Genomic DNA, 21,211 nt, shown 5'->3' with positions numbered 1-21,211 from the left:
GACGTCAACTCCAAAGCCCTATCAGCCAGAGTTTCAGGTGTGTTCATTGTGAAACCTGGCCCCACCTTATCATGCGAATTCCTGAGGTCAGATGGCCCAGGATGTGAGTGGGTGTTAAGGCGTCTGGGAAGGGAACTCAAAACTGGATTATAGATGGCAGAGAGTTGGTGTCGTAAACCACCGCCTCTGTTCAAAGATGGTCGCTCACAGTGGACATAGATGGCTTCTTTCACTCCTCTTTCAAACCATCTGTCCTCTCTGTCCAAAATGTGAACGTTGGCATCCTCGAAAGAGTGACCTTTATCCTTAAGATGCAGATGGACTGCTGAGTCTTGTCCTGTGGAGGTGGCTCTTCTGTGTTGTGCCATGCGCTTGTGAAGTGGCTGTTTGGTCTCTCCAATGTAGAGGTCTGAGCATTCCTCGCTGCACTGTACAGTATACACCATTGTTAAGTTTGTGTTTTGGCGTTTTGTCTTTCGGGTGAACCAGTTTTTGTCTGAGCGTGTTGCTGGGTCTGAAATGCACCGGGATGTCATGCTTGGAGAAAACTCTCCTGAGTTTCTCTGATACACCGGCTACATAGGGGATGACAATGTTGTTGCGTCTGTCCTTCTTATCCTCCCTCGCTGGTGTCTGGTCTTCTTTTCTGTGCCTCTTTGCTGACTTTAAGAACGCCCATTTAGGATAGCCGCACGTTTTGAGTGCTTCCTTTACATGTGTGTGTTCCTTCTTTTTTCCTTCAGGCTTAGAGGGAACATGTTCTGCCCGGTGGTGTAGGGTCCTGATTACTCCAAGTTTGTGTTCCAGAAGGTGATGGGAGTCAAAGAGGAGGTACTGGTCCGTGTGTGTGGGCTTCCGGTAAACTTCGATGTTGAGTTTGCCGTTCTCTTCAATGTGACTCTCCACCATTTGACCTTAGAACTGAAGAAGCTTCTCGGATGAGAGGTGAAACGTCTTCAAGCAACTTAAAGAAGTCCAGACGCTTTTCTTTGCAAGCTCCTTTGACTACGATGACCTGAATGACTGAGAACCTTCACAGACATGTGAGGTTTTATGTTTACTGACCACAGATTTGTTCTGTGGTTGTCCTATTTTTTAAATAAATGCATCTCAAAGACCAAGATACAAAAATATATTTTATTTAGTTTTTGTATACAAACAAATGAGACGTACGTTAAAAAAAAAAAAAAAAAAAAGATAGGACCATCTGGTCGATCACTTGAAGCGAATGATCTCCTGAGTGGCCAGTCTGATGAGCTGGTTGAAGTCAAACTGGATGTACTTCCTCCAGTAACGTCTGTCTTTGCCGTAGGTTTGAGCCGGATAACACGGACTGCCTGAAACACAGGTTGGATTTATTTAGCGTTAGTTTATAGAAGTTTTTACTTCAACATCCACAGCTGATGGATCAAAGGCCAAACAGTGAAATTCATACATGAGAAATAAATCGCACTGTCAACTTCTCCTTAGTTAAATATCAATGCACAATTACTATTATTAGCTGTGTTTAACTGTGGCTAATAACAAAAGGAAGGCTAAAGATCAAGGTCTATAATTCTGGGAGGTGCTGGATAAAACTTATTTTAATAGAAACGTGCCACCTCAACCTTTTTTCAGGTTGACAGCCAAAGAATCCCAAAAGAGTAAAATAAAATTCAAATGTAGGAAAATGTGAGAGCGATTATCCCTGTATCTGCGGTTATTACACTCTTGCATAAATCCAGATTCAGGTTAGTGTCAGACTGTACAGCTGAAACCCTAATGGAGGTCTTCATAACTTTCTCGTCTACATCACTGCACTGGTGTCCTCTTTGGTATGTTCAGAAGTCAGCTGCCAGAGATCTTACCTGCATCAAGTCAGATCCTATATCTTCTTTAAAAATCCTTCTCCTCACTTATCAGAACTTCTCCTCCCCTACACCCCATCCCAGACTCCGAATTCTCCTGATAAAGTCGTGCTCTCGAGTCCCCACAGAAAGTCTTCAGTCCTTATGTGGGGACTGTTCCCATCTGGGATTTGTAACGCCCCGGCTTTGGAAATTTCAACAAGTAGTTAAAATGTCACCTGTTCACGAGGTTTTTTGTCTAAACGCTTTGGGTTCTTAAAAAGATATGTTATAAACATCATGTTCTTTCTGAGAACTTATATAAATTAAAGATAAAAGATAAGTGTAAGGAGGGAGTTAGACTTTTGAAATAAAGAGCCCATTGGTCAGCTGAGAAGTGAACATGTGATTAGCTGAGCACAGTGAATCTCAAACTGTTTGGCACTTCCAACGCAAGTCATCTCCCGAGCCCCCAAACTTCTCAGCTCCTTATTTTCTTAGCTATTTATCCCAGTTTACAGTTGTAGTGAGGAGGGAGTCCATCCAGTACAACATACAGCCTGAACACACTGACAGGTCAACACAAAGGCCTCTCAAAACCTTTTTTCTCTCTTTTTTTACATAACACATAAGTAATTTCGTTCCATGCCTTGACAGATAATCTATAGCAACAATTTTCTGACGCTATCTAGCTTATGTTTGTACACTTTGAACTATTAAAATCTCAGCAAAACTGAAAAGTCCTAAATTAGCTCTCTAACGACCTCTAGAGGTTTATAGGTTCACTGCTTTGGAGTTGATGTTCTGACAAACAAAAAAAATCTGTGACCAACTATTCACAGCAGACAGGCTTCAGCTTTTTTAAGTTGGATAATTTGGTGCCATTTAAAAGGATACATTCTGAATATGTGTAAAGGTGAATGTAAACAAGCAAACACCTCCACATTTATTGTAAAGCATGAAGTACTTCAGTGAGAAGGGTTGGAGAGAAAAATGTTCTGGTCCAAAAAAAGAAAAAGAAAAAAAACTACCTGCGCTTATGCAGGTAAATGTGTGTGCGCATGTGCGTCCTCACCTATGCCATGGAAGATACGAGCGACAGCCCTTCCAGAAAACTTCTCGTCACTTCGGTTGGAGAGGAAACTTCTGATGTCGGCTCTGATTTGATCCTCCCAGTCCAACAGCTAAAACATACAGAGGTAAGCCGAATCGTTCACAGACTTCACGTTAACTACAACTCCTGAAAAGTTTTCTACATTATTTGTCTTTGTAAAACCTTATATTTGTCGAGCTCCTCGAGATCAAAAGGTTTGAGAGCGTGGTCCCCGTCCCGCCTCTTATCAAAGTACTCGGACAGAAGGCTTTTTAACTGCAAACTGCGGCTCTCGTCCAGATCGTCTACACAGGACAGTACGCTGCAGAAGGCAACACTGAAGCACAGCAAACACAAAGTCAAACACCAAAGCAGACAGAGGGTAACTGCACGCAAAAAGACAAACGGTCAAAGCTAGCCAATACTGGAAAACAGGCTAGATCTTATTTAAGAATGTGTTTGTTTTAATTAGTGGATAATCCATAAAATCAGCGGATAATTAAAAAAGCTTAGCGTACCTCTTGAAGGCCTTAAAACAGGCCGTCAGCTGGTACAGCTGCGTTCTCTCTTGGTCCTGCACTCGTTTATGGAGGAACTGACAGACTCTGTCTATCTCCTCATCGCTCAGGTCGCCATAGGAACGAAAGTAGAACGAAGGACTGGAGAATTCGACGAGGACGCCGCTACGTCCCCCAGCTGAAACAAAAGCATTTTTGACTGATTATTTCTACTGCAGCCCAGCAGGAAAAGAAGGGAGACATCCAACAAGCATCTCACAGAACTAAATTTAGACTCAAGGTTAGACCCTAAAACCACAGAGGGTCGATCAGAGAGTGACACTGACGTTAGAAGGCAACAGGGCATCCCTACATGTATAAGCAAGTTGTACTTTTTATGGGCTTTTAGTAAAACTTTAAATTAAACTACACTTGCAAGGAAAATACATATAAAAGGTCAGATTGTCTTAAGAACACAAACTGATGTCAGGAAAATTGTAGGTACAGTAAAAGTATCTATGGCAGCCCGTTTCCGCCTCTCATACTCTCAGTGATGTGAGACCCTTCTGAACCGAATTCAAGGCAGCTTAATACTTTTTAAGGTCTTCTATTACTAAATGTATGTTAAAGACATTTTCAGACTTTATAAGGGCTGAGATCCTCCCTGAAACATTTTCCATGGCGACTGCCTGGATTGTTATTGCTGTGAATGTGTGGATACTAAATCGATACTAAATGAAAACAAAGCAAACATGAACTCATGAACAAACCTCTATCGGTGCTCCACTGCAGCTGCCTGAGTCCTCTCTTCACGAGAGGGAGCTGCCATCCCATAGTGTCCGCGACCTCGACAACATCAAACTCAAGCTGGTCGCACTGCTCCACCCGCTCGCCCGCCATCCGCCGCCTGGCCAACACCACAGCGATCGGAGGACAACTGCAGAGAAAAGACAAGTTTAAGACGTCTTAACAGTAACATTACAATCACAGACGCACACGTTCATGTGCCCGGCCAACGTTGTCATACATTTTAGTGATTTTCTGGAGCTGCCTCGGCCCATCGTAGCAGCTGACTTTACACACAGACAGAGTGGGGTGGAGCAGCTCCACGAAGCGCTGTGGGTGCAGCTCCAGATAGCAGAGCAGCGTTTCCACACCTGGAAAAACATAAAAAATGTTAAAATTTCAAAAACACTGGGAGTAGTTGTTGTTTGCTGGATTTTAGAGTGTTTCTTGGGAAATTTAGGTTGAATTTCTGTAATCTACACGATTTGTTTTGTTCTGTTAAACCAGATAAGAATAAATACGAGTGATTTTATTAGATGGTTTTCTTATTTTAATGCAACGTTTGCTCCAGTTGTATCATTTTATTTGTTTTCTAAATTCATCTGTTTGAGCGTAATCTGGTCATCAAACTGTTTTGGCTTTAGCTTTTTGGCCTTTTGCTTTCAGCGGATTCAGCGCACGAGCCACTAAACAACCTGCGTGGATGAGATCAGGCTTAAATTCTGTCTTAACCTCGAGTCAGAAATAATTTTTAAAATGTTTAAAGATTTATGCTAATGTGCTTTCCGTGTACAAATCAGCCTACACCTGTTCATTTTACTGTCTTATCAATCAATGTGATTTTTTTAGTGTACGTTTCCACTCACCTTCCTCCGTGATGTCCAGAGCCTCGATGGTCTCTTGGATGGGAATCGCTCTTTCGTGCGTGTGACAGACTCGCTCTCTGGGCCAATCACAGCGCTCCTCTTCTTGGTCCCTCTCCCGGTTATCTCTCTGGTCTTCTGTCTGTTTTTTCATCTCATCCTCATTTCGTTCCTCTCTTTTATCGTTGTCTTCTCGGATGGCTAGCCCAGCAGAACTGAGATCTGATTCCTTGCAGTAAAAATAGTCATATTACCAAAAAAAATTATGTACTAAAAAAGTAATTATGAAATTAGCATTTCATTATTTTTTTGTTTAAATTTCTCTATTGTGTGAAGCGATCAGAGACCAGTTCCCACTTTACTTACAGGTGCAGCAGCAGGTTGTGATTCATCTTTGTCTGACATGTCTTGCTGAGCAGAAGAATTCATGCTGCTCTCCTGATCGCACACATCCATCACCTCCAACAGCTCAGAGTCTTCAACATCCTACACAAACACACAGACACACAGTCCTTTACTTCACAGAAAGTTTGAGTTCTACAGACAAAGACATTTCTTCAGGCTAAAACACACTCACAGACAGACGAAGGAGGAGTTACCTTGAAGAGTTCCTGCTGTTTCTGGTGTATCTGTTTACATTTGCAAGCTGGGAAAACTTTCTGCACCAGTCTTTTCACCGTATAGTAGTCCACTGTGTCTGCGTAGATATGGCGACGGAGCTCATGGAGGTCTCCACCCTACAATCACACACAGAATGACATGATATTATTCGTATATGCAATATACACTCACTGGTCACTTTATTAGGTTCACCTGTACTGCTCCTTGTCAGTCCAAATATCTCATCATCAGACAATCACACTCAACACGACAGCAACTCTATGCATTTTTCACATGCACACGTTCGGTTGGAACCTGCTGAAGTTCAAACAGAGCACCAGAATGGAGAAGAAAGATGATTGTTGGTGGTGTAACAGTGTGATATTTTCATGGCACATTTTGGACCTCTCATTACCCACTGAGAATCACTTAAACACTACAGTCTACATGTGTATTGTGCTGACCATGTCCATCCCTTTATGACCGGGAGCATCTCAACTCCTCTCTCTTACTTACACAAACATTTTATTACAAACTGATTGTGAATATGACAGAAGGTTCATGATTCCACTTTCTCTCTGGTTTATTTGGGGTCATTTTATCTACACCGACACAGAACGCCCCCAAAGATCATTATTTATAAAGTATTTAAAACGGGATTTGTTTGAAATTGCCAGCTGACATTGAGGAAGTTCATTTCTTAAGCACAGTCGACCATCACAACAAATGTGTACAAAGACCTATTTTTTCCAAGAACTGCAATCCCACTGCATCAGTACTGCTTTCTGTAACTACATCATTGACATCAGTAATGAAGAAAGTAATCACAATTTTAAGACTCACCTCCGGGTCCAGGAAAAGGTGACAGTGAGCCGGCTCTCCATCTCTTCCTGCCCTCCCAATTTCCTGAACGTAACTCTCAAAACTCTGTCAACAAGAAAAACAGGATAAGATGCCCCAAAACAGACTAAAAGAGAAAGTTAAAAAATATTTAATGTATTTTCAAGTCCAGTATGAAGAGACACGAGTCAGGATAGATCCGAGCACTGCCCACCTTAGGCATGTTGTAATGGATGATACCACGAACGTCAGATTTATCCAGGCCCATGCCAAACGCCACTGTGGCCACCACGATCCTGAGCTCTCCGCACATGAAGTTGTTCTGCACGCGTCGCCGCTCTGACCCCGACAGGCCGGCGTGGTACGATTCAGCCTGCCATTTCAGTGGTTTACGAATCTTCTTCCGAGCTAAATACATAAAGGACAAAACCACAAAGTCATGGAGACTGAAGGAAATAGACTTCACCTGTAATTAATGTTATCTTAAGTTATGTACCACAGATTTCCATAACACAGCATAGGCTCCACATACATATTTCACTTGTTCCCCCGCCATATCAACTCTCTCCTTACTAGTTTTTAATTAATCACATTTTTAAAAAACACTTACCCAGTTCTTTCTTTCTCTGCCCTACAGGGTTGTTTTCTGACCGACTGCTGCTGCTGCTCTTCTTGTTTTCTTTTAACAGCACCCCTTGAAGGCAGGTTCGGAGAAGTGCCGCCACACGCACCGTCTCCTCTCTTCTGGTGCAGTAGACGATGATCGAGTCAAGACAACCAAACCGATCACCTTTCAACAAGGAGACTAAAGCCTAAGACGACAATTGCACACATTGCAAACTCATTTTAGTAAGAGAAGGACTCTTGGATCTAGAACTACTAAAAATCCACAAATAAATGTCAGTCAGGACACAAAAACACTCATTTGACCTGATCCTTTTCTCTATCCGTGGACACAGAAAGATTCAGGTTTGGAGGCACAGCTGCAGATCTGACAGCAATGCCGGCTTGATCACTGATTTCCAGATGTTTAGCAATGTCCAGAGCAGTGGACAGAGTGGCTGTAGCTGTGAGTCCTAGCAAGCATCGTACTCCCAGACGCTCTCGTAACACCTACAAACAAGCACTGTATTAAAGACTTAAAGAGATAATCAAGAGTGATACCACTGTTCTAAAGAAGCCAGTTTACATAAATTTGACAGAACTGTTTACTTGTTTCAAACTGGAAAGTTCAACACAGTGAGTTGTTTGAACAAGTAGCAGAATTAACATCACTTGTGTTAGAGTACAATTATCTCCAGAAATCATCAACCCACCTTGCAGAGTCTTAGGTAGCAGGGTCTGAAGTTGTGGGACCACTCTGAGACACAATGAGCTTCATCTATACAGGCGAAGGCCACAGGAGGGAGCTCCTGAGCAGAAGGAAGACACCCTGAACCTGAACCTCCTCCCCCAACAAGGGCTTCTGGAGAGAGCAGCAGCAGACATACCTGGCCTGACTTCACCTGGAAAAATAGCAGGAGGTGAATACAAGGTATGAACGGAAAATAATCAATGATATAGTAAAGTTTCAAATAAGCATAGAAGTCAATTAATTCACGCCTGAAATTAGAAGATAAGGTGCTGTAGAAGTCGGCAAATCGCAAGCAGAAAGATGAGGAGGGACAAACTACACATTTTGACTTTTTGTGGAGAAAACAGCTGTTACTTCTGTGCAGAGGTGTGCGAGCATATGGAGCTGGGACCACATCTGCACACACCTTGATCTGACTGATTTGAAATTCCAACTCTATCTGATTTAAGACCATATGTGGATATTTGTATTCACACTGGCATAAAAAAGGGCATCTGAGTGTCGCAGAATATTTAAAAATAAAATAAATAAATATGTTTGTATGACTAACTATCTTAAACCATTTATTTGCATCCCAGCCAAAGAACTGGGACTGCAGGAGAAGAAAGACTTGCATCTAGTGTGACTGGATTCATGGATCCAATAAGAGGCTGTTCATTTTTCAATGACATTAACCAAGAAGCTGTAATCAACGTGGCTCAGTCTCACTCATATCTTATTCTTGATGCACTTCCTTTTACCTTTTCTATCGCTGCTTCTCGCTGTTTCATTGTCATATTGGAGTGGATACAGGCCGCCTTCAGCTTGGCTGGCAGGCCAGACAGCTGCACAGAAACACAAAAAGATATTCAGCAAATACATTCTCAACTCTATCATTAGTTTAGAGAAATTAGATTTGCTCTGTGCCTACAGCCATCAGGTGTACAAGTGTTTACCTGGTCGTCCATTAGAGAGACGAGAGGCGATATGACCAGAGTGATGCATTTGGATCTCTGAGCATAGAGGTAAGCTGGGAGCTGGTAGCACAACGATTTGCCCATCCCTGTTGATAACACTACGAGGGTAGACAGACCTAAAGGTGGAAACACACAAACATGTACAGAGAGATTGTAAATTAGCAAATGAGTGTGTGCAGATGAGCTCATGAGTGTGCTCACTACATACCCGACAGGATCCTCATGATGGCTTCCTCCTGTCCTGGTCGAAATGACTGATAGCCAAGATCTCTTAGAGCCGAATAAACATCTTCATGTGTTTCTTAATATAAAGAGAAAAATCAGTTCTTAGGCCAGTGTACTGTATGTCTATTTTTCAGATTTCATGAGATCAGTGTGCAGTCCTTACCCTGGACTTTTCCATCCTCTGTGAGCTCATAAAGCGGCTCCATGGGTGGAGGAGGAGGAGGTCGTTCATAATCGGGGCGAATCACATTCAGCAGCACTTCATCTTTACGCTTACTGTCCACTTCCTTTTCCTGATCATTCTGCTCCTCTTTAAAAGTGGATGCTGCCACTGGAACACACAAACGCATCAGGGTCTAAACGCGCACGACTTAGGAACACAAAACATCTGTATTTGACAGCTTCGTTACTTAAAACAGCTCAAATTTAAGCTCTAAAAATAAATGTGCACAAATTTACATGAACAAAGTGTTAAAAACTTTTTTCCATTAATGAGCAGATGTAAACATACACCTCCAGTCTATGTGTTAGCTGTAGAAAACATAAGGTTAATAACTGCTCTTATTGTAAAGTAAGAACAGTTATTAACCAGATAAAAGATAAAACTAAATTTCACATAATGTCATGAATATGATGCACAAAGTAAAACTTAAACAGTGCATTTATGACACTGGAACTATGCAGTCATGCATAAGCCGACTAGTTCTGTCAGAGAGCGGCATGCAATCAAGTCAACAGATGTACCCTGTGGCTGAGGTTGTAGTGTCCCAGTTGCCCTGGCAACTTCCTCCAGGGTGGGTAATTCAAACGGCTCCTCCTCAACCGCCTTCTCGTCAGCAACAGGAGGTGGAGGGGCTGCAAAACATATCAAAACTTTTAACAGACCTGTGATGCTGATTTCCAGCTCTGAAACTTTATTTTTGGACTCTAGCAGAGCAACTCCGTCATCCTTCAGATAAAAGACGAACTGAAGGGCGTCGCTGGAGCTTTGAAGAGAGCTCTTCTCTCTTTACAGCCACCCTCCCTACAAGTAATCTTTTTGCTAACTGACTTCCTCTTACTATGGGTGTGACTGCCGTGTTGACGACACTAAGGACTGTCTAGAGCATTCTGAAGGAATCACAACAAGGTGAGATATGCGTTTAATAATAGTTATTGTTGTTCCTGCATCACCTCGCCCTTTGCAGTCAATAGCCCAGTGTCCGGTCCCTCCACATTTGTAGCAGGTGTCACCCTGTCGACTGAGGCCCCCTCTGAAACCCCCTCTGAAGCCCCCCCATCTTCCTCTGCCAAAATATCCCCCACCTCCACCGAAACGCTCTCCCTTCAGCTGGAACTTCTGCATGTACAACTGCAACACCAAGAAGACATTTATGACACCAAGAAAATATAAAAAAATGCATTTTAATTACTCAGTTTGTATTATAACAAGGACGTGTTATACATGATATAAGCATAAACTCTTTGAGAAAGTGTGCGCTTCTTCTCACTTCTTTTTGATATGTAAACCTAAAAAAATAGGCCTTAAACTTTCATGCACAATGATAACCACACACACACACACAAACAAATAAATAAATGTAATATACCTGTCTGCGCAGAGCAATCCCTCTCAGGGCATAGCCTTTGACATGAGATTTCTTCTTCAGGTTTATTTTCACAAAGTTACCCTCGGCTCCTTTTGCGACTCTGTTAAAACAGGAAAACAAACACATGTAGAAACCTTTCAAAGACATTCTGCTTTCCTCACATGCACTTTGTCCTACCTGGCTCTAGCAGACTGTGCCCGATAGATTTTGTTAACTCCAAATTCTTCTTCTATGTCTCCAAACAAGTTCTCTTGGGGCATCTAGACAGAAGCAAAGCTACATCAGATAATCTTATATAAGCTTAAAATAAGACATACAATGCACCCTCCAAATCCCCCCTTGCCTTTTTTGGTCCCTTGGTTTCTTCCTCTCCTTCACCCTCTCCATCACCTTCTTTTCTCTTGCTTCTCTTTTTCTTTCCTGCTCCTCCGTGAGCTGAGCTGGGGCTAACGTCAGAGCTCTCCTCTTTCTTTCTACCACCTCTCCGTCTCTTTTTTACTCCTCCTTCTTCTGTAGTGTTTCCCTGCGTGTCACCCACTTCTCGCTGCCTCTTCTTCCTCCTATTTTTTGAAGCTTTAGTTTTTGGACTGCTTTCATTGTCATCATCAGCTGTTATATGTGATGTCTGCCCTCTTTCCATCTCCTCCTGTCCCTTCCTTTTCTCTTTGCCAACCCCTTCTTTCTTGCTTTTTCCAGAGTTTGTAGCACTAGTAGTGACTATTTTATCCCCTGTTACACTCTCAGACTTTTTACCTCTTCCCATTTCTAATGACTCCTGTCTTTCTCTCTCTATATCCATCTCTTCCTTTGCTTCTCTTTCGACTCCTTGCATTTCCCCTTTTAATTTTTCTCCCTTTTCTGCCATCCCTCGTTGCTCCACATTCATCTCCTGGTTGCCTGCTCCAGGCTTCTCCTCTGCTCCCATCTCTCCAAACACCTGACACCTCTCTAGCCACTTCCTGTCCACAAGGCTCAGCCTGCTGGCAGGAGAAGGCCTTGCTCCAAGGCCTCTGCCTCCTCTGAAACCTCCACAAATCTGTGGACTTCCGTTAAAGCCAATTACACTTTCACCACCTGCAGAATCGGTACCTCTATTCTGAGTTTTTGATGTTTCAGCATTTTCTTTTACATCTCCTAAAATGCCTTTAGTTTCACTTCCCATAGTTCTGGCTCCTACTTTTGAAGCCCCTAAATTTCGCTCAGGGGATAAGGATGACAACAGGGTGGAGGATCTGATGGGAGAAGGACTTAAAGCAGAGGTAGTGAATTGTGAACTAGTGTCTTTGCCAATGCTACAGCTACCAGCAGCATCTGCAGCTTCATCATTGTCCTGTCTGAACGTTTCAAATGGTTGAAACGGCTCTTCAGGCTCTGCTGGTTGGAGCGTCTTTGAAGCCAGAGATCCCAGGCAAGGATTCATTCTGTAAGCAAAGACGTGATAACAAGGAGGGCTCACATAAATCATCACAAAGTCACATTATTCAAGCTTTTTAAAGTGGCACAAGCAAAACAACTACTTAGTAACCATCTTGCTTGAACACTCAAAAGTAAAAGACGATATTGGATTCTCCAATATCCAAACTGCTTTATTTTGCAATTCATTCATCCTAATAGTAGTGTTAAAAACAAAAGCAATCAAATTTTTATAATAAAAATGAGAGAAATAGTATCTCGGGTATAAATTAAAATTAATTCCTTTTCCTTATTTTCTGGTTATATATATAAGTAATCCATATGAGCTAAAAGCTTTCACAAACTGAAAACCATCACTAAATTAAAGTCATTTTTTTCATTAAAGGATTTAGAAACAGTTATCCACGTCTATGTTATCTTTTCTATTCTTGTATAAAGGATTTCCAACTTTCACTCTCCCTTTCTTAATTCCAAATACAGCTGCTCGGCTCTTAAGAAAGAACAGCACATCACTTTGGTCCAAAAGTAAATTAGCATCTATGCTCACAAAATAACTTACTTATCACTGAATAACACTTATTGTTAACATGAAATGAAATTATTTTCCTTGATCTAATTACCTTGGTGAAAAGGGACTGAATTCAGAGTCAGTGGTTGTGGTCTTGGCAGTGGCAGCAGGAGAAGTGACGCTCTTTGTTCTTATAGTTTGTTCATCTTTCAAGGAGTCCAGAGGTAGCCGACCAGGACGGTGCATTTTCTTCAGTGACACAGGCCTCTCCTTCATTAATAATAAATAAATAACAGCAGAACAAACACATTATTATATAATGGCTACTTTGGTAATTTCCTAATTTCAATATCTCATTAGTTTATTTTATTGTTTTCTGTCCACATGTAATCCAGGGAAATGATAGAAATCATTGAAAAAATTAGCCTTAAATTATTTCTATCATTTGCATTATCTTTGTATCACTAAACAACACAACATGTAGGGAAAATGAAATTAACTACCACTGGTTAATGTCATCATCCTCACAGATGGCCATCAACAAGTGAATATGGTCCTTTTGCAGGCAAATCAGTCTTAGCACAACAAGTTGAATTAGGTGTGGTGATTCTCACCTTACTGATTGAAGACAAGTTGTTTTTAAGCTTTAGGCCATAATACTGAGAAGACGCCTTCAGACTGTCTCTGTCCTGGGATGTCAGTTTGGGAGATGATGTCGGCAATGCACTGCGGTTCAAGTGGGAACCCCAACAGTCTGACTCCTTCATAGACAGAGACAGAAAACAAAGCAACAGCCTCATTGAGAGATTTGTTCAGATATGTTAGATATTTATTACATTTGAGATTAAAACACAAACGTCAGACAACGATGGACACAAAGAGAGCCTCCTCATTACCTTTTGGCTGTGAGTATGCCCATTGGCGGCCTCATTGCTGTTCTCTTTGGCTTGTTTTAAGCTGCGGTATTCTTTATACAAGTCTGCAAGGAAGACACCAAATAAATCATAATCTTCTTCGCTTATTTACACTACAGCTGGAAATTCATACTGATGGCGAGCACTCACTTCTGGTCTCCTCTGGAGCCCGATCAATGTCCTCCTGAAAAATGTACCATTCAGCGTTCATAAACAATAATACTAAAACAGGTAGCATGCTAACAAAGCTCGTTGTTGTTAACAGTTAACTCACCTTGTTGGGTTTTCTCTTGTGCTCTTTGACAAACCCCTGCTCCCAGTTTTTCAGCAAAACTTTCACGTCATTGTAGCGATCCATGCTGAGGTGGACAGGGCTGTTTTCAAACTGCTGTCGGGAGTTTTTGTTATAACATTGGCGTTATTGTTCTTTTTTCAAAGAAAGTAGCAGCGTAAGCTTATATGTTTATCCTCTATTAGCTGCTTTAGCTTCTTCTCACTCCAATTAACATCTCTGCCAGTATGGCAGATGACATGAAGACATTTTTGTGAAGTATACAGTAACTATCAAAGCTCCTTCCGCTGTGTTGTTTACGATTTTCCCGCGCCGGAAGTCAGCTTGTGTTGCCAGGTTCTTTCCTGTATCCTCCGATCCCACAAAATTGCTTTTTTGGTGTCAAACTATTGAGTTCAAGTATTATTTTTTTTAATCATTAATGATGAAATGAAAATATAGCAATGAAACAACAGCGCCTTCAATACATAGCTGTGAAGCACGTACATTTATCTTGCAAAACGTCAAATTTCTTAAAACTCGTCACCTCATTTGTCAAGCAGGCACTTCCGCTTAGTTTTGACCCGCCTTCATTAAAGAGACATGGACAGTTTAAAAGGACTCAGCTCTTTGATCTATGCCTGTTTATGGGATACATTATACTGTAAACATGAAATTTCTATAAGATGCGCATTTTGTTATTATAATTGTCAGGACTTCAGGCATATAAAAAAAATAGTAATAATGAATTAATGCGATGTCTCAAAGCAGACATCAAGTGCTACTGGTTTAAGTAACTGACCCTTGTTTGTTTCACAACTCGTTTCACCACAGTGGCAAGTTTACTTTTATTGTTCATTTATAGCTAATATATCAGACTGAATTAAAGAATATAAAAGAATATATGTCTGAACGTCTTCATAAGTTCTTGTATAACATTTACAACGCTCTCCTTCCTGCATCTTCTCCTTCTCTCTCTCTAAATTAATTTTTTTCCTGCAGGATACTTACCTGCACCTTTATTCTTTAGTAAATTTTGACTTCTATCATTTCAGTTTTTAGACAGGATTCATCTAGAGGAGGGCTGCTTCATTACAAACTATTTCATTACTTCATTACAAACAGCTCATCTCCTCTGTGTCCAGAGGAACACAAAACACTACTTTACCATCAAATCCTGACCACATGCGTAACAACTAGAGTCCAGATAGAGAGGCAGATTTTTTTTATTTATTTATTTATTTATTTATTTGATTTTGTTTTGTTTTTTGTGGACCTTATTGTCACATTGTATGATGAACCTCATCTGAGGTCTAACATTATTCCTCCTGCAGCTCCATTTCTTCTCTCTCTCTTGCTGCCTCCTAACATGCTTTCCGCCTTCTCTTTCCTCTTGTCTTTGGAAAACAGCATCACAGTTTCCACGGACACCGTATTGGCCAATATCACCAAGGTGGTTGTTGTTAATCCTAAATGATCCAGTATGGAAGTCTCATTATTTATGAGCTTGATATTTCCTGACACAACCATCTCCATCGCCAAATAGTACCAGCCTTTGGTCATGCTGCTATCACTGATGCCTCAATCACATTTGACAGCTTCTAAATTAAGCTTATCAACATTTTACCCTGTTATAGTCGGTTATGATGGTAAGCAGTGCACTGCATCAAAAGTACATCTTGTTACATCATGAAATGAAAAGAAAAACAACTCAAAGTAAGAAAGACACATTTATTATCAGCAGGGTGTATAAAACCATTCATTGTGAAAGGTAAACCCACAAAGTTTATGGTCTGACATGAAGGACGAGCATATATTACACCTGTCATTATGAGACACCATCAAATCACTCCAGCAGAGAGACCTCATGGAAATATGCTCCCAGCAGCTTGACTCCCTGAATGTAGTTTGATCTGAAAATGGAGAAATAAAGCGATGATAATGGTTTATAATTTAAAAAACTCTCTTTACCTGTCATTAAGTTTAGAACAGAAATAATCTGGAGATGACAAACATGATCATCTTCTTTTACTGCAATATTTCATCCATTTTATCAATAGTTCCTACTTGTTCCACATTTCAAAAGAAGTGAAACGGTGTGAGCTGTGACCAACCTGTTGATCTTTTCATTCTGAGAGTGAGCTCCATCATCAGAGGACCCTACAGGAAGCAGCATGACATTACGGCCTGTGGCCTCCTGGAAGGTCAGGGTGACCGGGATGCTGCCGCCCTCGCGAGTCAGATCAGGCTCGACCCCGAAGACTACAGCACAACGAGGAGGATAAGACTTTTTTTGTCACAACAAAACTGGATACACTCCTATCAGTGAAAATATCTGAAAAAGACTTAAAAAGTTTCACAAAAACATGCATATAACAAAAAACTTATAAAATTTGCTTGTCTTTGTTTTTAATGTCCTGAAACATCTAGCGAGGACAGGAGCTGAAACATGAAAAAATATTTTCCTCTTAAAGAAAAAGTATCAACATGTAAACTGTAAGAAAGTCAGTTGTACCATTGCAGGAGAAAGTGTTTTACACTTTTGCAATACAAAAAACACAGAACTGATTTAGACTTTTTAGCAAAATAAAAGAAATGGGGGAGATTGAGTGAACTCCGTCTTTAATCTAACAGCTTTTATCATTAAGTCCTTGTACCTGTCTTTATGGCCTTTCTCCCTGCCATGTAGTGTGGGTGGTTGAAGTCTGAGACCCAGGCTTTGGCCCCGTGGCCCATGTTCACTTTCAGTTTATTGGGGCTTCCCAGTTCAGCAAACTTCTTCTGCAGATGATCGACGACCTTGAAGAGGGAAAAATAACTTAGACTTGTTGGAGCTTTTATGCAGAAACAAACTGAAGCTAATCATGTGGCTACTTCCAAGTGGCCCACAGTCAGTCCAGACTCAGCTTTAGGTAGTAAAACTTAACTAAATCTCTTTGTCATGTTAATTCAGAGTCAGTTTAAAAAAAAAAACACTATGTGTGCAAAGGGTTGAACTGTATTAGGTAAGGCAAAAGAAAGTGACTTGATTGGTTGGTTTGCCTGTATATTTTAATGCTATGATCTGTGATATTGGTTTTCTGTCTAAATAAAGTTACCTTCATTCACATTAAATCCCTCCACAGTTTTTTACTACATAATATAATATATTCATAATATTTCTCAATTTTATACATTGCAGTTTGTTTCACGGACTTCTTAAAAAAAGCATGGCTAAGCAAATCATCTGAGCAACAAACTACCAATAAGTGGCAGAGATACAGAGCGACTTCTGCTACATTATTTAAGTGAGTGCTATATGCCATCATTGTGACCTATCACAGTGTTTACCTGCTTCTCCACATCTCTAGGGTCCATGTCAGGCACAAGGCGGATGGAAAACTTGCCGATGACCTTGCGAGGAATAACCGTCTTGGCTCCTGCTTCAGAGAAAGCCCCCTCAATACCATGAAGGGAAAGAGAAGGATATCTCCAACGGTGCATGAGGATTTGTTCCTATGGTGGAAGAAATCAAGAACACTAGGTTCAAAAAGTGTGAATGACCCCACATTATACAGCACATTTCCACCAATGAGTGATGCGAACAACATAAATAATTTCTTTGCCTTTGTGTCATGCAGCAGCTGGTCAACCCCCACATCTTTACAGTACTCATCCAAGTCAAAGTCGATCTTCTCGTACAGCTTTTGCTCCTCTGCTGTCAGAGGCGCCACACTGTCATAGATCCCAGGAACCAAAATCTTACCCCTTTTGTCAACCAGGGAGCCTGTGCAGGAAGTCACAAACACATGATTAAAACTCTAAACTGCTGTAAAATAAGGTCGGTGAGACCAAAAATCACAATTATCAGCTTCACTTGCCCATAAGTGCGATGAGGTCGGTCATGGCCTCATGAACAGAGCCACCAAACACCCCTGAGTGCAAGTCCTTCCCACCACACTCCACCTTGAGGTTGGAATGTAAAACATTATTTTAAAATACACAGATTGTGTGTCTCCCCACCAACAGTAATCCAACAGGACTTCACCTCAATGAAGAAATAGCAGATTCCTCTCAGGCCGTAGGTGATGCAGGGTTTGTTCTTGCCCAGCCAGTAGTTGTCAGAGATGCAGATGTAGTCCACATCTTTAAAGAAAGTGTCCTTTCTAGAAAACACAAGATCATCCAGACCCTCAGATCCAGATTCCTCCATCCCCTCGAAGCAGAATTTGATGTTGATGGGAAGGTCCTGCAACAAGAAGAGAGATGCATAAGAAAAAAAATTCTGGCTCATTTTCTAGAGTTGAAATAATCTCTTGACAACAAATGACCCACAATTTCATATACAATCAAATTGTGGGTGCTCCACTGAATAAATGTGAATAGCAGGTAGCAGGAATGCATGTTTAAAAATAAATACTGTACATTCACCAGCTGGGATTTATTTGTTCTGACTAAACACCCATTAATGAAATTCCTGCTAAAGATTTACTCTAATTATCAGAAGATCCAGAGAGCCATATCAGAAACCACCAAGTAAGGAAAAACTCAACAGATCAAGCTAAAATAATATTTTTAAAATGATACAAATGACCCACATATCCTTTTAGAATAGTGCTGTATAGTAGCTATTCTGCTTTATCATCACTGTACAAAAACAAAATAAAAACCTTGATAAGAAGTAATGGTATACATTTTCAGATACTGGAATAAAAATTCACACCTCAATATACTCCTTCCTGTCAGTAATTTCAATTTAGTTTTCAAACACGCCCATCTTAGCATGTCAGGCCACAGGGTTGATTCTTTAGGACACACTAAAATATCATATCATCTTTAAACTATCTAAACTTGAAACACCTTTTGTTGGCCAGCTTAAATCTGGCAGTAACTGTACCTTTCCGATCTTCTGATACGCTTCAATGCAGTTAAACCAGGCCAACACTGGACCCTTGTCATCAGTAGATCCTCTTCCATAGAGCTTACCTACAAAAAGAAAACTTTGTTTCAGTTTCAAGGTTTTAATGAGAAATTATTGGCATTGAAAAATGTTTCTAAGGTTATGTTTATTACATAGTCAGCACACCACAGGCCCTGATTTTAAACTTGGAGGTTAGGGTTAATGATATGAAATCCTTGTTTATGATACAAAAAATGATCTGCATGATATGCAGCAGGTTTTGTAAAATGTGACATAAGCAGCACTAACACAGCTGAGCAGGCAGGAATGAGACAGGGGGAAGAGGATGTGGCATTTTGTGTCATCTGACTCTCACCAGAAAACACATAAGACCACGTGTGCTCAATTTTCTAGCTGGAAAAAAAAAACCTGTCCTACCTGTCCCATCAAAAAAGTTTGTTTAAATGCAAATATGTACTGAAATGATGCAACATATGTAAGATCTAAAAAAGCAGCAAAAAATGGTTAGGTTACCTTGTGCTACACAGTATTAAAGAGTCCGTAAGATCGTGCTCAACAGAGTCAATCTGTGTTGTTTAACATAAAACAAAGAAGCCTTAAAGGGTTGAAATTATTCAGGTGCAGCTTTTGCATTACTGTGTGGAGCATAACAAAGCATAGACACCAATTCAGGAATGCTGCAGTGACTTAGTTATGTGCACAAACAAATGCAGTCTGTGAAATAAAGGACCAGTCATGACTCACAAAGGAAAACGCCTCACTTGAGCCTTTTTGCCGAGTGTGTTTCACAATTCTGTCATGTGAACCTTTGCACAATCTTTGAACCTTTGCTAAATGGAAGTGTTCGGTCAAGGTCTCAACCTTACCTCATATGATGGTAATGGCCCTTATCTTTTGTTTTCTTCACACCTTGGCTAATGTGATGCATGATTAACAACCCTCAGAACCTCCTGAGAAAAACTATTAGGGGTTAAATACCTGAGACACACAACCATTTGTTTTAGAATTGAAGAAGTCTCTTGGATGAGAGTTTAAAACTTAAAGAAGGCCAACAGCTTTCTTTTTTCATGTTTTTAAGACCCTTCTGTGACTCGTTTTGTGTTTCTTATCTTTGCTAAAAATACATTCACCCAGTGTTCCCAGTGTACATAGTTAAGCTTGTTGATACCGTGTTTTCTCTTAGTTATGCTACCTTACAGGATTTACAAACCTCACTCCACACTTCGTCATCCTGCACTACCAACCTGCTGACTGGATTTGTTTTTTCGTTTTCTGTAATCTCAGTTAAGACCACTAAAACACCGAGTCCTCATCAGGTTATTAGAATGTTCTGATAGTAACAAACTGCCTTTATGCTGCTCTGAAAATTAATTCTTCTTCTTCTTTTAGTTTTGCCATCTATTCTATCTACAGGACAGTACTGTAGCTCATTTTTTTAGCCATATTTGATATTATAACTTTGCTAAACCAAAAACTACCCGGTGTAACTTAATTCTAATCTATTTTTACAAGCACAAAGTGCGTTCCAGCTGACTTCAGTTATTCATATAACTTTCCAGCTCAGAAAAATCTCCAGAGTTGTTTTGTAAAAGACCAAAAGTATTCTCCTCTTACCGTCTTTCTCCACCAGAGTGAAAGGCTCTGTGTCCCAGCCGTCACTGATGTTGGCTGGCTGAACATCAAGGTGCCCGTAAATACACACCGTCTTCTTGGCTGGGTGTGATCCTAACTGCCCCAGGATGATAGGAGGCAGGGTGATCTCCTCTCCTGAGGGAAGCTGCATGAATGAAACTTAATCTGAGTGACCGTTTAACAACAAGGTCCATTTATGGTGAAATTTAAGTAGAAAAGATAACGCAATATACAAATCATTAATGCATTAAGAAATGTAACCAGTGCAAGACCTTCTGCTTGCCAACGTCCACCAATTCCACAGTCCCTCCCAGCCTCTCGATGTCCTTGGCTGCCATCTCCATCATTTTTTTGATCTCCCCGCGCTTCTCAGGCCAAGCAGACACACTCTGGACACCCACCCACTCAGCGAGGCGCTGAGGACAATTACGAAAAAGGGATTTAAAGACATTAAAATGGGTTTTTTATAGAGATTTTATCTTTTTTTTCCCTTTTCTTTTCTTTTTGTTTTTTACTATTTCATGCAGTTACTTGTTGCAAAAGAATGAGCCACAATGAGTTATTCTTAGGACATTAGACCCACAAAATTTGACTCGAGCAGCAGTTGTAATATCACTGATTCTTATCAGGAAAACTGGTTTTACAGCTGGAACTGTACTATAATCCCAGTTTAAGTGAAGGAATTGCAAATCTGTCCAGTTTTCAGTTAGCTCAATAAGCCATTAAAACAAGTGACAATCATGCAAAAAACGTAATGATTAATCAGCTGCACTATATAGTTTTTTCTGAGTGATCTTACCTGCACATACAGGTCCTGGTGGTCGTCCACATACTTGAAAAGTTCAGTGAGATGAGCCATTTTTGGTAGTGATGGGATCTGAGGGTTAAACAAGCAGACTGGTGTGAGTCTACGTCTGGGTTTGTGCAATCTTATGAGAGGACAA

At 40.7% G+C, this 21,211-nt stretch overlaps 2 protein-coding genes across 2 annotated transcripts; both read right to left on the bottom strand.

Annotated features, from left to right (window-relative positions):
* Positions 1-468: 468 nt before the first annotated feature.
* recql4 (RecQ helicase-like 4) lies at positions 469-14,268 on the bottom strand. The gene is made up of 28 exons (XM_086280970.1): positions 13,739-14,268; positions 13,615-13,648; positions 13,447-13,529; positions 13,165-13,311; positions 12,663-12,820; positions 10,973-12,050; positions 10,807-10,889; positions 10,630-10,729; positions 10,214-10,391; positions 9,785-9,895; positions 9,204-9,371; positions 9,024-9,116; positions 8,795-8,931; positions 8,600-8,683; positions 7,822-8,010; positions 7,436-7,618; positions 7,116-7,317; positions 6,720-6,913; positions 6,509-6,592; positions 5,665-5,802; positions 5,432-5,551; positions 5,069-5,294; positions 4,444-4,573; positions 4,187-4,353; positions 3,438-3,615; positions 3,103-3,256; positions 2,902-3,010; positions 469-1,337 (listed from the first exon to the last, which is right to left on the bottom strand). The coding sequence occupies exons 1-28, from the start codon at positions 13,820-13,822 to the stop codon at positions 1,216-1,218; spliced, it is 4,734 nt and encodes a 1,577-aa protein (XP_086137096.1). The 5' UTR covers positions 13,823-14,268; the 3' UTR covers positions 469-1,215.
* Positions 14,269-15,446: 1,178 nt separating this feature from the next.
* On the bottom strand, positions 15,447-21,211 carry LOC147303876 (cytosolic non-specific dipeptidase-like). The gene is made up of 11 exons (XM_086280973.1): positions 21,067-21,211; positions 20,540-20,683; positions 20,250-20,412; positions 18,612-18,700; positions 17,763-17,963; positions 17,596-17,680; positions 17,341-17,501; positions 17,066-17,230; positions 16,393-16,534; positions 15,850-15,997; positions 15,447-15,648 (listed from the first exon to the last, which is right to left on the bottom strand). Exons 1-11 carry the CDS (start codon positions 21,124-21,126, stop codon positions 15,582-15,584), a joined length of 1,425 nt encoding a protein of 474 aa, XP_086137099.1. The 5' UTR covers positions 21,127-21,211; the 3' UTR covers positions 15,447-15,581.

The sequence above is a fragment of the Aulonocara sp. 'chitande type north' Nkhata Bay genome, linkage group LG22 (genome assembly GCF_057382095.1).
Source record: "Aulonocara sp. 'chitande type north' Nkhata Bay isolate Kocher_YH1m ecotype deep benthic linkage group LG22, A_spYH_male_GT1.1, whole genome shotgun sequence".
In the NCBI taxonomy this organism is placed as follows: Eukaryota; Metazoa; Chordata; class Actinopteri; order Cichliformes; family Cichlidae; genus Aulonocara; species Aulonocara sp. 'chitande type north' Nkhata Bay.
This window is presented reverse-complemented; position numbering and strand designations above follow the sequence as displayed.

Coding starts and splice junctions, on each gene's coding strand:
- recql4 (XM_086280970.1), bottom strand. CDS start 13,822: ATGGATCGCTACAATGACGTGAAAGTTTTGCTGAAAAACTGGGAGCAG. Junction 9,896..10,213: donor TATTGACTGCAAAGGGCGAG/GTGATGCAGGAA, acceptor TATGTTTTGCAG/CCCCTCCACCTCCTGTTGCT. Junction 7,318..7,435: donor CGGATAGAGAAAAGGATCAG/GTCAAATGAGTG, acceptor TTGTCGTCTTAG/GCTTTAGTCTCCTTGTTGAA.
- LOC147303876 (XM_086280973.1), bottom strand. CDS start 21,126: ATGGCTCATCTCACTGAACTTTTCAAGTATGTGGACGACCACCAGGAC. Junction 17,681..17,762: donor TCTGCTATTTCTTCATTGAG/GTGAAGTCCTGT, acceptor TCCAACCTCAAG/GTGGAGTGTGGTGGGAAGGA. Junction 17,231..17,340: donor AGCTGCTGCATGACACAAAG/GCAAAGAAATTA, acceptor CTTCCACCATAG/GAACAAATCCTCATGCACCG.